This window comes from Mesocricetus auratus, unplaced genomic scaffold (assembly GCF_017639785.1).
Source record: "Mesocricetus auratus isolate SY011 unplaced genomic scaffold, BCM_Maur_2.0 Super-Scaffold_100003, whole genome shotgun sequence".
Lineage (NCBI taxonomy): Eukaryota > Metazoa > Chordata > Mammalia > Rodentia > Cricetidae > Mesocricetus > Mesocricetus auratus.
In genome coordinates, this window is record NW_024429188.1 from 118,549,546 (window position 1) to 118,564,988 (window position 15,443).

General features: G+C 38.1%; 1 protein-coding gene across 1 annotated transcript in view; it reads right to left on the minus strand.

Moving 5' to 3' along the window:
* Mecp2 (methyl-CpG binding protein 2) overlaps positions 1-15,443 on the minus strand; it is a 71,346-nt gene that overhangs the window by 51,896 nt on the left and 4,007 nt on the right. The window contains exon 3 of the mRNA XM_040744786.1: positions 13,971-14,094. Coding sequence (XP_040600720.1) covers positions 13,971-13,996 — 26 coding nt within the window. The 5' untranslated portion in view covers positions 13,997-14,094. The remainder of the gene's footprint in view (positions 1-13,970; positions 14,095-15,443) is intronic.

Here is a 15,443-nt window from a genome sequence, read left to right on the forward strand (position 1 = left end):
GTGATCGTTGGGAAAAGAACCTAGGTCCCCTGCAAGAGCTACAAGTGCTCTTAACTACTGAGCTATATCTCTTGCCCAAGATGTTCATTTTTTTAAAAAACATGGCAATATACATGTGTTCTGACTGAGTAATCCCTAGAACAACGAAAAGAGAGTTTGCGACACAGCCTCTTTAAATTTCACAAAAGAAAGATTCTAAAACTCTCTGAAAGGAAAAACAAAAAAGAAGGCCCTTTATATGATAACCAAAACAAGCCAGATTAAGAAAAACAAAAACCTGGCATGGTAGTACACACCTGAAACTCCAGTACTTTGGAAAAGGTAGAGGCAGGAGGATTTGAAGGTCATCCTTGGATACATAGCATATTTGAAGCCAGGCCCTGAGTACATGATACTCTGTCTCAAAGGAATTAAAACAAAAAATAAAAACAAATACCACATTTTCTCTTCTAAGTGGAAGCCTAAAAGACAAGAAAAAAGGGGGGCTTTTAGGGAATAAGAAGACAACCAGCAAGAGGGGCAACTGTGGGTAACAAGGAAGTTAATATGACCAAATTATTATAAATATGAAAATATCATAATTAAACCTACTATTTTGCAAATTAAACTTCAAAACCCAACAAACTTAATTATCAGGCTTTCTACCGATCTGATATCAACATCCAAAATCTGCATGATCCAGTTGCTGTCAATCTCTCTGACCACTCCTCACCATTTCCCATACTTTGCTCTGCTGTGGAACATTAAAGGTGAGTTACATTCTTTTATGCTGTGGAAAATTTGTTTAATGATGCAAAGATGTGTTGCATTCTTTTGTGTTGCATTTGGTTAACTCTGTGAAGATGTGTTACTTTGCCTAAAACACCTGACTGGTCTAATAAAGAGCTGAATAGCCAATAGCTAGGCAGGAGAAAGGATAGGCAGGGTTAGCATGCAAAGACAATAAATAGGAGGAAAAAAATTGGGAAGAGAAGATCAGGGATCGAGAAAAGGAGAAGGAGCAGAGGATGCTGGGGGCCAGCCACCAAGCCAGACACAGAATAAGAAGGAAAGAAAAGATGTATAGAAATAGAGAAAGGTAAAAACCCAGAGGCAAAATATAGATGGGATAATTTAAGAAAAGCTGGCCAGAAACAAGTCAACCTAAGGCGGGGAATTCATAAGAAAGAATACGTCTCTGTGTGATTATTTGGGAACTGGGTGATGGTCACCCAAAGAGTAAAGAGTAAAAACAAACAAACAAACAAACCAACCCATTACATTGATCTTCTCTAGAAAAAGCTAAGTTCCTACTAGATTCAAAACCTTCATCCATGCTTTTTTTTCAGTCTAAAGCCATCCTCCACTTTACATCTTGCCTGTTTCTTCAGTTTCCAGCTTTGTCATTATGCCTCTTCAGGAAAGGTTTCATTAACTCACTCAAGACTTGGCTCTTTCCATAGTATGTAGGATAGTGAGTCCTAACTTCATGCTTGTCCTGCTAAGCCAATGGCTCTCAAACTTCCTAATGCTTCAACCCTCAAATACAACTTCTCATAATATGGTGACCCAACCATAAAGTTATTTTCATTGCTACTTCATACGTGTAATTTTGTTAGTGTTATGAGTTGTAATGTAAATCTCCGTGTTTTCCGGTGGTCTTAGGTGAGCCCGTGAGAGGGTTATTCAACCCCAAAGATGTTGTTGCAAACCACAAGTTCAGAACCACAAGTAAATACTGTGTAATTATTTTAAGCCTGCCTTTGTCACTATACTCAAGCTCTATGATCATCCTATCCCTTGATGGACCACTACGGATACTTCACTTCACGGTGGGATGCATGAATGGTGATAACTTAATTTACTGCATGTCCTTCAGTGTGGAGTATGAAAAAACCTCATTATGTAAAAACAGAGTGCCAGTATAACCAAGAGACCTATGTTTGTTTCATAAAGATGTCAATGAGGACTCTGTTTAAAATGTAACCCAAAGTCCTGCTGTATCAATCAGAGAGGTGATTTGTCGCTTGACAGTGAAAGTAGCTTGTTTCATAGGAAGTGCTAGTAAAAGATGATGAAAGAAAGACCAGAACAAGGCTGACTCTTGGAATCTGGACTGAGTAACTGGGTAGATATTGCTGTTATTTCCTAAAATGGAGGAAAGAGCAGAAGGAACAAGTTTAAAGAGGAAAACTAAGAATTGCGTTCAGAACTTTTAATTTAATGGGCAGCTCAAGTGGATGCTAAGGAAGCCATTAAATGTGAGGCTCAGGAAGACTTGGGTACAGAATTGGTGCTACTGACTTGCTGATACATCATCATTCAAAGTAATGAAAAGGCAGAAACAACGGAAATGTCACTTACTGAAGGCAAAGCTTTAAAAAGTTATGACACTGAAATGTTATGTGGAGATTTAAAATGGTTGTATAAAAACGTTATTCAGACATTATCTACCAATCCATGTCAAATTTATGGACAACTTGTACTTTTCCTCTTCCAATTTTTCATGAAAACTTTTCTATCAAATATATGTTAGTTTTTATTTTGGGAGGCAGGAGGATCACACATTCAAATTCATTATTTTTAGAATGAGAAAATGCAGTTGAGTTATCCTTATTTTAGGGAAAAGTGCTCATATCAATCTATTTCACTGATATAGAGAGAAGCCAAGTTAAAAAACTACATGTTAAATGATCTCTTTCACCTAAAAAGTTATGCATGCACATATTCAAGCAGGTAAGGAAAACTAGAAGAAAACTTAAAATGCCAACAGCACTTGTGGTCTTAGAACTCAAGAGGCTGAGGCAGAAATATTGCAAGTTTGAGGTGAGCCTAAGCATCACAGTGAGATCCTGTTTCAAAGAAAGAACAACACTAACAACAAAAACTCACCTAAAATGTCAACAGTATAGGCTATTAACATCAACTTTTAGGCTATTAAATATGAAGTGATTTCATGTGGCATTAAGTACTCAAAACAGGTTTTTGGGCTGCTGAGATGGATTAGCAGGGAAATGTGCTTGTAACACAAGCCTGACAACCTGAGTTTAATCCCTGGGACACATGGTAGGAGGAGAGAACTATTTGCTAAATGTTTTCCTCTGACTTCCACATGAGTTCCATGGCACAAAAACCATGTGCCCACATTTAAATATACAATAACAGTAATTAATAAATAGGCAGTGTCTTCCTGTATTGCTTTCCAGCTTATTTTTATTACTTTTAAGGAATTTGCCATATTATGTATATGTGTGTATGCACATGCATCATGGATGTGCAGGTGTCTAAGGAGGCCAGAAGGTAACAGATATCTTGGTTCTGGACTCCTGGTTGTGAGCTGCTGTAGATGCTGGAAATTGAACCAAGTCCTCTGCAAGAACGGTAAGAACTATTAACCACTGAGAATTGTATTCAGCTTCCCCACCTTATTTTTTTGATAAAGGGTTTCTCAGTGAACCTGATTAGCTATATTGGTTAGCCAGAGAACCCATGGGATACTTATGTTTCCATCTCTGCCGTATCTATTTGGTTGTTTAAACATGGTGTGGTGATCAGGACTCAGATTCTCATGCTTGTATAGGAAGTACTTTACCCAATCCATATTTTAAAGTTTTCTTTGGGTATTTTTCAATGCGACCGGTCACTTATTTATGTACTTTTGATGGTGTCCCAAGTTCTGGGTTATAGGCATGCATCAACAAGCCTGACATGATTTATTTTTTAATTTATTGTTGCATGGAATAATAATCGCGACAGAGATCTCTTCCCACCCCACCTCCAAGGTCTGGGTACTGAACTCAGGACCTCACAAATGCTAGGCAAGCTTCCTACACTTTTAGCCCACAGATGGACATACATAACCTTATTTTTTTGTCATGAATCCATTTTGGTTTCTGGATTCCTCCTCAGGAAAATGTTTGAAATACATGATATAAAATTTATAGAAACTGACATATTACTTTTTGAGAGTTGGTGCTAGAATAACATGTGCTTCTTCAGGAAATCATTAATCAGATCCAGAAGTAGATTTAACTATAAAAGTTAGGAACAGTAATGACCACATATTTATATATGTACAATATAATGTAATCTGAAAAAGATTTTTATTCTCTACTGGTGATAGTCACATACTTTCTTGGTACTAGAGACCAAATCCAGGGTCTTACACATACTAAGTATGTGCTCTAACACGGAGCTACATGCCAAGGTTAGAGCAATTCCCAATAGTATCATTGTCTACAACTGTCAGTGAACAAAAATGGAATGTTTTCCCCAACAGAACTCACAAATCCCTGAATTGTCAAATGCTAACATGCTTGCAGACCTGAGTTCAGTCCCAGTACCACAGGAATTATATCTTTTTAGATTTGTAGATTAAGGGCTTTGACTTAAGCTGAGAATCAGATCTACAAACATGTTAGCATTCTACTACTGAGCTAAGAATAGCAACAGCAGTTTCCATTGCCTGGTGAATTATTGGAATGTATTTAACTTCTTGTTGTTGTGTTGTATTGCTTTTTGAGACAGAGTTTCTTTGTGTAGTCCTGGGTGTCCTGGAATTCACTCTAGACTAGACTGCCTTGAACTCACAGAGATCAGCCTTGTCTCTGCCACCTGAGTCCTGGGATTAAAGGTATGCAGCAGAATGGAGTTTGAGACTATGTCTGGGATACAAGACTCATCTTTAAAAAAACCAAAGCCCCCAAAAAATTAAAGATACCATATTTCTGGGACTGGAGAGATGGCTCAGCAGTTAAGAAAACTGGCTGCTCTTATAGAGGACCCGGGTTCCATTCCCAGCACCCACATGGCAGCTTACAACTGTCTTTAACTCCAGTTCCAGGGAATCCAACACCTCACACAGATACACATGCAGGTAAGACACCAAAACACAGAAAAAGATGTACTTCTGTTTTTTGTTTTAATCTAGAAGAACTAAGGAATACTATACAAGTACTTATAAGCTACATTTTTAATAAGGTAACATCACTTTAAAATACACTTTCAGGGCTGGAGATGATTCAGTGGTTTAGAACACTAACTCCTCTTTCAAAGGAACCCAGTTCAAATCCCAGCACCCACATGGCAGTTCACAACTGTTACTCCAGTCCCAGAGGATCTGAAGCCCTCTTCTGGTCTCCTCAGGAACCAAGACTGCACATTGTGTACAGATATACACATGTAGGCAAAACATCCATATACATAAAAAATAAATAACTATTAAAAAAACTTTCAACTGTCGTATGTACTTGGGTTTTATAATTTTAATTATTCCCATGTTTTTACAAACCAAAAAAAAACCCCACTACATTTATTTACCTTGAAATTTAAAAGAACAAAAAAGCAAACTGTCACAACTTGCAGACATTTGTCTTTTTTTGCCAAGTATAATTTCAAAAACAACTAAATTTATTACAGCAAATTAGTCTTTAATATAATACCTTCTGCTATTTACAAAAAACACAAAACATAGAAACACATGGAAATTTATATTTTTAAAATGAATTACTAAATATGTGTAGGAAAATTAGAATATAACACATCAAAGCAATGTCAATACATACCTCAAGGAACGGAATTTTCCCTTAGTAGTTTGGCACACTGAATCTGTTTATTTATAAAGGATCTCTTTCATTGGTGAAAACTAATGAAGATTTAGGATGATCAGGAATTGGATACAGATGAACAATTTTCAACAACTAGGCAAGTAGACATAAGAAACACTAGTATATAATGTTCAAAACATTTACAAAAATGCTGGGCATGTTGGTATACACCTTTAATTCTAGCACTCAGATGATCACCAGCAGAGGTAGGCAAATCTCTGTGAGTTCAAGGCCAGCCTGGTCTACAAAGCAGTTCCAGGACAGCCAGGGCTACTACACACAGAGAAACTGTCTTGAAAAAACAAAAAGAACCGGATACTGTCCCAAATTTGGGGAGAACACCCAGGAGTATTAGAAGCCCCAAACAAGCCAAAATATTTGAAGATTTTCAAAAAATCAACTCACATGGAGAAAACTAGTATTGTGATGCATGGTTTAGTAAAAACATGGAAGGTTACAAAGGAGAGATAGGGAGTTAAGACTAAGTACAGATGCTGTCTTTTTGTAGAAAGATTTTTACAAACACAGAGATGCAACAACTTCTTGGTTAATAGGACCAAAGGATGTAAATATAAACCAAATGTCAATCCTTGTTTCTAATTTCATTTAGTCAAGACTCTGATTAGCTAGGCTTCTGTTGCAAAAATGTTCCCATAGCAAAAGGAGACACAAATGAACAAGGTCTGCAAAGATCAATATGACCACACTTTTAAAAAAAGAAAGGAGTTGCATACAGCAACATCCTGCAAATATGCTAAGCACTATAAAATATACTATGCTGTATGTACAATAAAAACCCTGCAGGCAATGTGTTCTGATCAATTTTAGCAGACTGGTTGCTTTGGGGAGGCAGGGAAATTAATGTTAACCATGGGTTGGGGTTTAGCTGGACTGTTTCTGGGTTCTATAAAAGGAGGCTGGCAGGAATATGCAAATTTCTAAAACTTATGTCTGGGTCAAAACGTACTCAGGCAGCTACCACATGAGTAAGGAAGGTAGGAAAATTGTAGGAGAACAGAACTTCAGAATGACCTAGCGAGAATAGGAGAGCTGAAAGCTCAGAGGATCTGGGAGAAAGTTCTAGTTTCAGCTCCTGAGCACAGATTGGGAAAATTAGAACAAGTGCTATTAACATTGGCTTATCATGGTAGACCTGGTCCAAGACAAGAAAGGAGCAAGTTTGTTCACATACTTCTTCACTATCAAAGTCTTGTTCAAAAAATAGTAAAGCTAGGTATGGCGACATACTTCTAATCCCAGCACTTGGGAGGTAGAGTAGGATCAGTAATTTAAGATCATCCTCAGTCACATAATGATTTTGAGGCTAGCCTGGGCTATATGAGATTGTTTCAAAAAATCGAAAAGTTGTAGGCCAGTCAGTGCTATAAATCACCACTGTCTCAAAAACAAAAAACATACACAAATTAAAAAAAAACAACAAATAAACATCAGTAAGGGTTTAAGGGCTGGAAGTATAGGTTAGTGGTAAATTATTTTTTCTAGAAAAATCAAGAGAATCCAAGTATAATTTAGTATCATAGATAACCTCTGTTCCTGTGGATGTCTGGGCCACCTATTGAGCATTACAAAGTTAATAAAGAATAAACTACATTGGAAGGAAAAGCCCTGTCCTGGTTAATGTCTGCCAGTCTCCTGGGGTAAAAGTGCAGGGGAAGGAGGTTCTGTGAAGGTATCTATGTGAGCCCTGGAGGCCTAATAGGTAGAATGGGAAGGTGACAGAAGGAACAAATTCATTGTGGAAATGGGACAGGATGGATGGACGGGAACTGCTTGTTGCCTCTGATGGTAAGAGTAATATCTTAGATTATGATGTAGCTGTAAGGAAAGCTGATCCTGCCTGGCATACTTGGTATACCAGTATACATGTAGAACATCTGTACTACATGCCTGAAAACACAAGAGTTCCCAAACAGTGGCCCCCGCTCGCCACTCACACCTGCCAGTTTCTATGTACCGAGCCAGCCACTCTGAGCCAGCCCCACACTCTCATGCCTCAGCTACCAAGCATTCTAGTCTATCTTTAAGACTCATTTTGTGCCGGGCAGTGGTGGCGCATGCCTTTAATCCCAGCACTCAGGAGGCAGAGGTAGGCGGATCTCTGTGAGTTCGAGGCCAGGCTGGACCGATAGCCTCCAAAACAATACAGAGAAATGCTGTCTCGTAAAAACAAAAAAAAAAAAAGACTCATTTTGTTCCTACTGAGGGTTTCTCCTGAACTCAGTTAAAATTTCCTTACTATTCAGGTGTTGACTGCCATTTAAAACAAAGAAAACTAAATTGTTCTCTGCCCCCATTCCCCAAATCTAACATTGTATGCACTCCCTCAGTGGCATATACTTTTCACAATCATAGTGGTCAACCCCTTGGAAAAATCACAGCGCATTTGCTCATCTGTGTCTACATTAGGCCAGGGTTAAAGACAGTCCTCATTAGCTAGCACAGTTACCCTACACAACAGAAGCTCAATGAGCAGAGGTTATATGAATAAAGTATTGCCATATATACAATAATAGTCATAGAGAAATAAAGCAACACTAATTTAGTACCAAATACTTAGGATAGTCTTTATGCAAATTAAAACAGGAAAGAGGCAGAAGGTCCAGTATCTGAGGGAGACTCTTCAGTCAGGCATCAAAAGGAGCTACCACAATTCAGAATGGTTCAAAATAGAAATATTCTATCTTCGTCAAGATTCACAAAGAGAACTAGCTGAAATTCCCCTTATCAAGTAAAATGTCTTGCCTGAAATACCCTGCTCACATGAGGTCATATTTTATGAAATGGAAACATCCAAACTTTTGTTTTCTAGTGCTAACTGCTGAAAACAAATCCTCCTAGCCCAATTACACTCCAATCTCTAAAAATAGTACTGTAGTCATAAATTCATGTGTTCATCTACTCATAGTTTCCCCTCTAAAAGTTTACAACCAAATGGCCACCCCTTTGTTTAGCAGTATTTTGAAAATTTAAAAAGCATATATCCTTTGACCTAGCAAGTTCCACTTGTAATTTTTAAAAAGTGGCACATGAGAGAAAGATGCCATATGACAGAATTTAGGTGGAGGGATTTTTATTGGGGGTGTTAAGGGAAACGAGTCACACTAAGGATTCTGGGAAAAGGTAGTTGGATATTTATTAAGATAGAGATAAGTAACTTACATGAGAAACTGACAACCGGGTCAGTGCTCTATGGTCTCTGAACCTCGGTAGGGATCCAAGAGAGAGCGCGAGAGCCCACTCCTGTCCTTCTTTTATCCCTGATTTCTCCCACCTGTACCTGTGACCACACCCCAAGGGGGGCGTGGTCACTGTTGTGGGTACTTGACCTCTCTCCCCACAGGGGGGAGAGGGAATGGGAAAAGGAGTGAGGAGGGGAGACTGGCCTATTGCAACCGAAGCAGTAGAAAAGGGCGGGGGGGGCAGGACGACACAGACAGACAGACAGAGAAGGGTGGGTGGGCAGGGCCCTTTTAAAAGGGAATGTAGTGAATGTGCACAGGTGGTGTTCTTAGTGGCTGCAGCTGAGGGCCTATTCTGTCAGAATCCCAACTGCAGTCCAAAACAGATGCCTAAATACTAACACCACTTCTAGAACTTTCTCGTACAGAAAAACTTATCATTGAGCTAAATAATATCTACAGGGAAGAATGTATAGCATTAACATTTTTGGTCACATAGGGCCTTGCTGTTAGCTCTGAATTGTCTGGAACTCACTATGTAGAGCAGGCTGGCCTCAAATTTGTAATGATCCTATTGCCTCTGCCTACCAAGTACTGGGATTATAGGTGTGTGTCACCATACAGAGCTAGGATAAATGAAGTTTTAACAATTAGAAACACAACCATTAATAGAAAACCAGTTAAATGAATTATAGTACATCCAATAAACAGACTTTTAATCCCAACAGTTAAAAGGCACTAGACCAATAAAATTGACAGTCAGCAGGAGAGTGGTTTAGCAAAGAATGGGGATGAAGGAAGAAAATGGAAATTAGTGTTCATCAAGCACAAAACTGCAGTTTTATAACAAAAAAAAGATCTGGATTTGGATGGCAATAATAGGTGCACAGCAATCTGAACACAATAAGCAGCATGGTAACCATTTTGATGTAAAAGTTAATATGGTAACTTTTATGTGTATTTTGACTAAAACAAATTTAATATATGCTGGGTATGTGGTCCATGTCTATCAATCCATCAAATTGGAAAGGTTAAGGCAGGAAGATTGCAAGCTTAAGGTCAGACTGGGCAACTTAGTGAGGATTTGTCTCAAAATATACTTAAAATTTCAAGATTTACTGGCTTTGTTTTGCCTGCATGATTGTATGTGTACCGTATGCATGTCTGGTACCCAGAGGTCAGAAAAGATTCCCTGAAACTGGAATTATGGATGGTTATGGATGCTAAGAACTAAACCTAGGTCCTCTGCAAGAGCAACAAGTGCTCTTAATCACTGAGCCACCTCTCCAGCCTCTTAAACACACTTTTAAAAAAGGGACAGAGCCCTTACAGCCTTAGTTGTCCTAGAGATTTGTCTGCCTCTGCCTCCAGAGTGCTGGGACTAAAGGGGTGTGCCACTACACTTGTTTTTTTGAAAAATTCAACACACACTCTTCTAGACTCTTACCATTTTATCAAAAAGTTTCTTTTGTGAATATCTGCTGTGTTCATGTCTTGTGAAAGGACTGTAACTCACATCCATCTGGTCAAAGGGAAAATGCCAGTTCCATGCCTTAGCACTGCCCCTAGCTCAAAGTAGGTACTCAAAACAAGTGAATGAATGAATGAATAAATGCTGGCTAACAGGCTTGATAGCTCCCCAAATTTCAGGAAAAACAAAACACAACTTTACAGAAAAAACAGGAAAAAACAATTAAGAGATTGTTTATCTAAAGAAGACAGCATTTGATAAATTTGAAAACCGAATGACTAGTTAGTTCACCAAATAGCTAAGACAAAACCAAGTGTTTTCTAGAAATCATCCCACCCCAAAATTAAATACAAAAATCACTATTTGGGAAAACACCGGGAAATCTTAAAGAGGGAAACGGGTAATAAAATACATATGATAAGAAACCAGAAAGGGGACTTCTGTAGAGAGGACTAGCAGGACACAAGAAAGTGAATAGGGAAGAATGAGCAACAGAACAGAATACATAGGAAAATACCATAACAAAACCATCATTTTGTAAGCTAATTTTAAAAACTATCTAAGGGCTAGAGAGATAAAAAGAGGCATAACACCAACCTAATAATTCTGTAGTCTAACATGCACGGACACACAAATATAATTTAAAAAATGGAACAAACAAGAATTTATGATGTACATTAAATATGTATATATTGTAAATACATCAATCTTTTCAAAAAGAAAATGAAAGTACATACTGACTCTTAGCAGAAAAAAACTTTCTTTTTATAAAAAAATTAATTTTATATGCTTTGCCTGCATATATGTTTAATCCCATGTGTATGCCTGATGCCTATGGATGACAGAAAAGAGCTTTGGAACCCTTGGAGCAGGAGTAGGAGTTACACCCAGTTGTGAGTTCTGGGAACTGAATCCAGGCCCTTTGCAAGAACAAGTTGTTGTTGTTTTTTTTTTTTTTTTTTTTTTGGTATTTCTGAGACAGGGCTTCTCTGTGTATCACTGGCTGTCCTGGAACTTGCTCTGGGGATTGAACTCTCAGATATCTGCCTGCCTATGCCTCCCAAATGTTGGAATATAAGGCATGTGCCACCACTGCTGGGCCATGCAGCAAGTGTCCTTATGTTCTTAACCATTAAACCATCTCTCTAGCTCCCAGAAAACATTGTGTAAAAGCAAAAGAAATCCTAACATTTTTTTAGTGAGTACATGTTGTACATTGTGTGTACTACAGTACATATATGAAGGTCCAAGGACAACTTGTGGGAATCAAAAACTTGTAGGAGGTTCTCATCTAGTATGTGGCTTCTGGAGATCAAATTCAGACCATTAGGCTTGGTGGAAGTATCTTTAAGCCAGTCATTGGGCTGCCTGAGATTTTATACAGTAGAAAGACAAGCAGTATCAAAATCATGACAGTGTAGGGAAAAAATATCTGCACTATGACAAAGAGTTAAAATCCTTAATATATTAAGAGTTCTTACAAAGGTTAGGTATTCAGTTAAGTGGCTCTAGAAAGTTCAAGTCCATGGTTTCTTATAGACCAACTTAAAAAGAAGTATTTTGGGGGTCCGGAGAGATAGATGGCTTAGTAGCTAAGAGCACTTGCTGGTCTTGCAGAGGACCCGTGTTCAGTTTTCAACACTCATATGAGGCAGCTTACAACTATCCCTATCTGTAGCTCCAAGAGGATCTACCTCTGGCCTCTGTAGGCAACTGCACTCATGCACACACACTCCTAAAGAGACAGACAGAAACACACACTCACACACAGAATTAAAAATAATAAAAAATATTCTGGTGAAACAATAAATACAGAACATGAACACACCATTCACACAGACCAGATACAGATGGTCAATGATTACTAGGTTCACTTCAGTAATAATGAAAATAGAGCAGATTTAAAACATAGCTATCTAATTATGCAGTCCCAAGAACTGAGATAGCCACTTGTAAAAGTGATATGTCAATATCTACCAGTACCTCCAAGTCTAGGAAGCCATTCTTCAAAATGACTGGCTCATGTAGAAGTTCTATTTCAAAGTTTTATCATTTTGTTTTTTGAGACAGGGTCTTGCTATATATATAGCTTTGGCTGGCCTGGAAATTGCTATGTAAACTAGGCTGGACTCAAACTCACAAAGATCCATCCACCTGCTTCTGCTTCCCAAGTGCTGAGATTAAACTTGTATACCACCATACGGGCCATTTTTTAAGGAGAAAAAAATATGATACACTTTACAAGTAAAGACAAATTTTATCATTTGAACTCAAATGGCTATGTTTTTCTCATTTGTAAGTAGTAATTTTTTTCTAAAAAAATTATCCATCTTTTCTTTATTTCTTTAGAGAAACATGTGTAGTGTCATTACTGCCTTTTTATAAAAGCATTTGTAAACTGAGACAAATACTACAAAAAAACCACAAACCACTCCCAGCTCAACATCTACCAGAAGACACCCATCTTTGCTAGTATGACATTTAGTCCACAGAATTCCAGAGACAAAGCACTAGCCATATAACTCCCACCAGCATAAATATGTGGAGCACAAAGAACAGTCAGCCAGGTACTGAGCACAGCACATTACAGTAAGAAGAATGACAACTAAAGTCATAGGATCACAAGCAGAACCAATCCTGGGACCTGGAGACAGTACTATGATCTTGGTTTCGTTCTATTCTTCTCTACCTAAAACTTAATCCCCCAGATAAATATGCATTTGGTGGGGGGTTAATGCATATGTACACAATAGCTTTATGAAGTGTAATAAATACTAGAAGTACAGAAAATGCTACTTGGGGGTCTCAGCTACAATCACAATGTAGTATGTGTAACAGTCAACATTTTCTCTTGTAGAAAAATAGAAAATTCAATTGGAATTATCTGTTTTATCACATAGAAATCCAGGTAACAAAAATATCAAAGTCAGAATAACCATTGATTTAAAAAGAAAAAAGTTTGAGAGGTTTGGGCCTGATAAAAGATGAGAAATTACAGAACAATCCATTCTTACAAACTAAAATTGACACAATGGTACCACACAATGATACCACAGTGCAGCAGATCTGTCACATAAATGTCAGGTCTACAATGACTTGGCTGTCCAGCTTTTCCAAATGCATTTACTCTACTCTAGAATCCCAAGAGCCACACATGTGTCTGAGTGCACTCCATCACAGGAATACAGCAAGCAAGCACCATTATCCATAGTCTCCAGTGTTCTGTGACACTTTCAGAAGAGTGCCCTTCTAGGGAACCACATACCAGTTCCTGTATCTGAAAATGCATTACACCACTTTTTTTCTAACATTGACCAGTAAGTCATTTAACCCAAACCAAAGCAAAGAAAGCATCATGCTGAAGACTGCTAGGTAAGAGCAGCAGCATAGGGGAAGAGCTCAGGACAAGTACTCTCCTGCTTCAAGGTGAACTGAAGCTGCAGATCACCAGTTCCAGCTCTAATCTGACACCCACCCCCAGATCACATTGTAACTACCAAGTAATTCTACCCAAACTGAACTGACCTTTCAGGGCTCAGGGAAGTGACTTTTTTTTATTATATGGCACAGTTTGGCCCAGTTATTTTTTTTTGTCTTTGGGGTACTTTTATACTGTCCAAGAGTAGTATCTTTTTTTTCCTTTTTTGTTTTGTTTTAAAAACAGATGGCCAAACCAGGACATATACTAAAAAAAAAAAAAGGAAGGTTACTTACCTGAGCCCTAACATCCCAGCTACCATGGAATCCTGTTGGAGCTGGTCTACAGAAGCAAGGTGTATTCTGGGGAGTCACATGTCACATCAAAGCAGGAACTGGTGAGTCTGTATTTTTATGGAGCCTAAAACAAAGAAAATCGTAAGTTGAAAGTCCCCATTGAGCTGCACTTTTTTCCCAAGGCTTTTGGGACATTTTGAAGATAAACACAGACAAAGTACTATGTTACTTCCCAGCTCTTCTAGTTAGAAGCAAAGAATAAACTGCAAATTATTGCCACAACACACAGAATGCTAAAATAAAAACAAGACTTATGCTTGTCAAAATCGACACTATCAGAAGTCTTGACACCTCTGGGGAACACTTTAAAACTACAATGCATTCCAAAAGTGGTGATTTCTGGTAAGTATTTCTTCTACCAAGTAATACAGGAAAAGTCAAGGATAGAGTGTGTTCAAAAGTACATGCAACATCAAAACATCACCTCAAAAAGAACACATCAAATTCAGAAGCCACGTTTCCCTTCTGCTTCCAGCAGTCAAAGCTGCAAGGAACTGCTCTAACATCGCACAAAGGGTCTTTCACCTTGACATAAAAGACAAAAAGCACCAGGAGAGCCAAAGCCATTATTCAGAATATAGAAATCCATCTCTAACCAATTACTGTAAGCCTCTCAAATCAGTAAATTTCAATGTCTATAACACATTGAGTTGATGGGTCTTTTAACTTTTTTGTTATTTTTCTTAACTTTTTTAGATTTCATCTATTGGCATTTTTAATATATGAGCATTTATCTGAACACATGTCTGTGCACCACCTGAATGCAGTGCCTGCTGAAGCCAGGAGATGCCATCAGATCCCCTGGGACTGGAGTTATAGACCACTGTGAGTCTCTATGAAGGTAGTAGAAATTGAACCTAGATCTTCTAGAAGAGCCATTTTTCTTAACCACTGAGCCATCTCTCCAGCCCTTGTTGTTACTTTTTAAGGCAATTCTGTTATATAGTTCAGATGTTCTCAAACTCAGATCTTCCTGTTTTAGCCTCTCATTTTTGAACACATGTTCAAATAAGGATGTTGCCATCAGGATAACCATTATTCCTTGTTAAAAACCTAAATTGCTCCATATTAGCTAATCTCAGATACCTGGCTTTCACAGCAATAATACTTTTTATCTTTAGACTAAAAGAAAAACTTATACAACTTAAGACTATTATAGTCACTCATGGGGTCAAATCCAGATGAAGGGCAACAGCAACCCAAGTCCTTGGCAGCTGACTGCCAATTCCCTAGATGATGCCTACAGTTATCTTTTAAGACTCAGCAAAACCTCTTAATTCCCATAATTTCCTTAAGTCATAGAATTAAGTAATGGAACACTTTGAAATCCCAAAGTTGATATTTTTCGGATACCCCTAACAAAAAAATCAAACCAATACCTTGTTTAGGAGGGCCTGCAAAGTCATAAGTTCT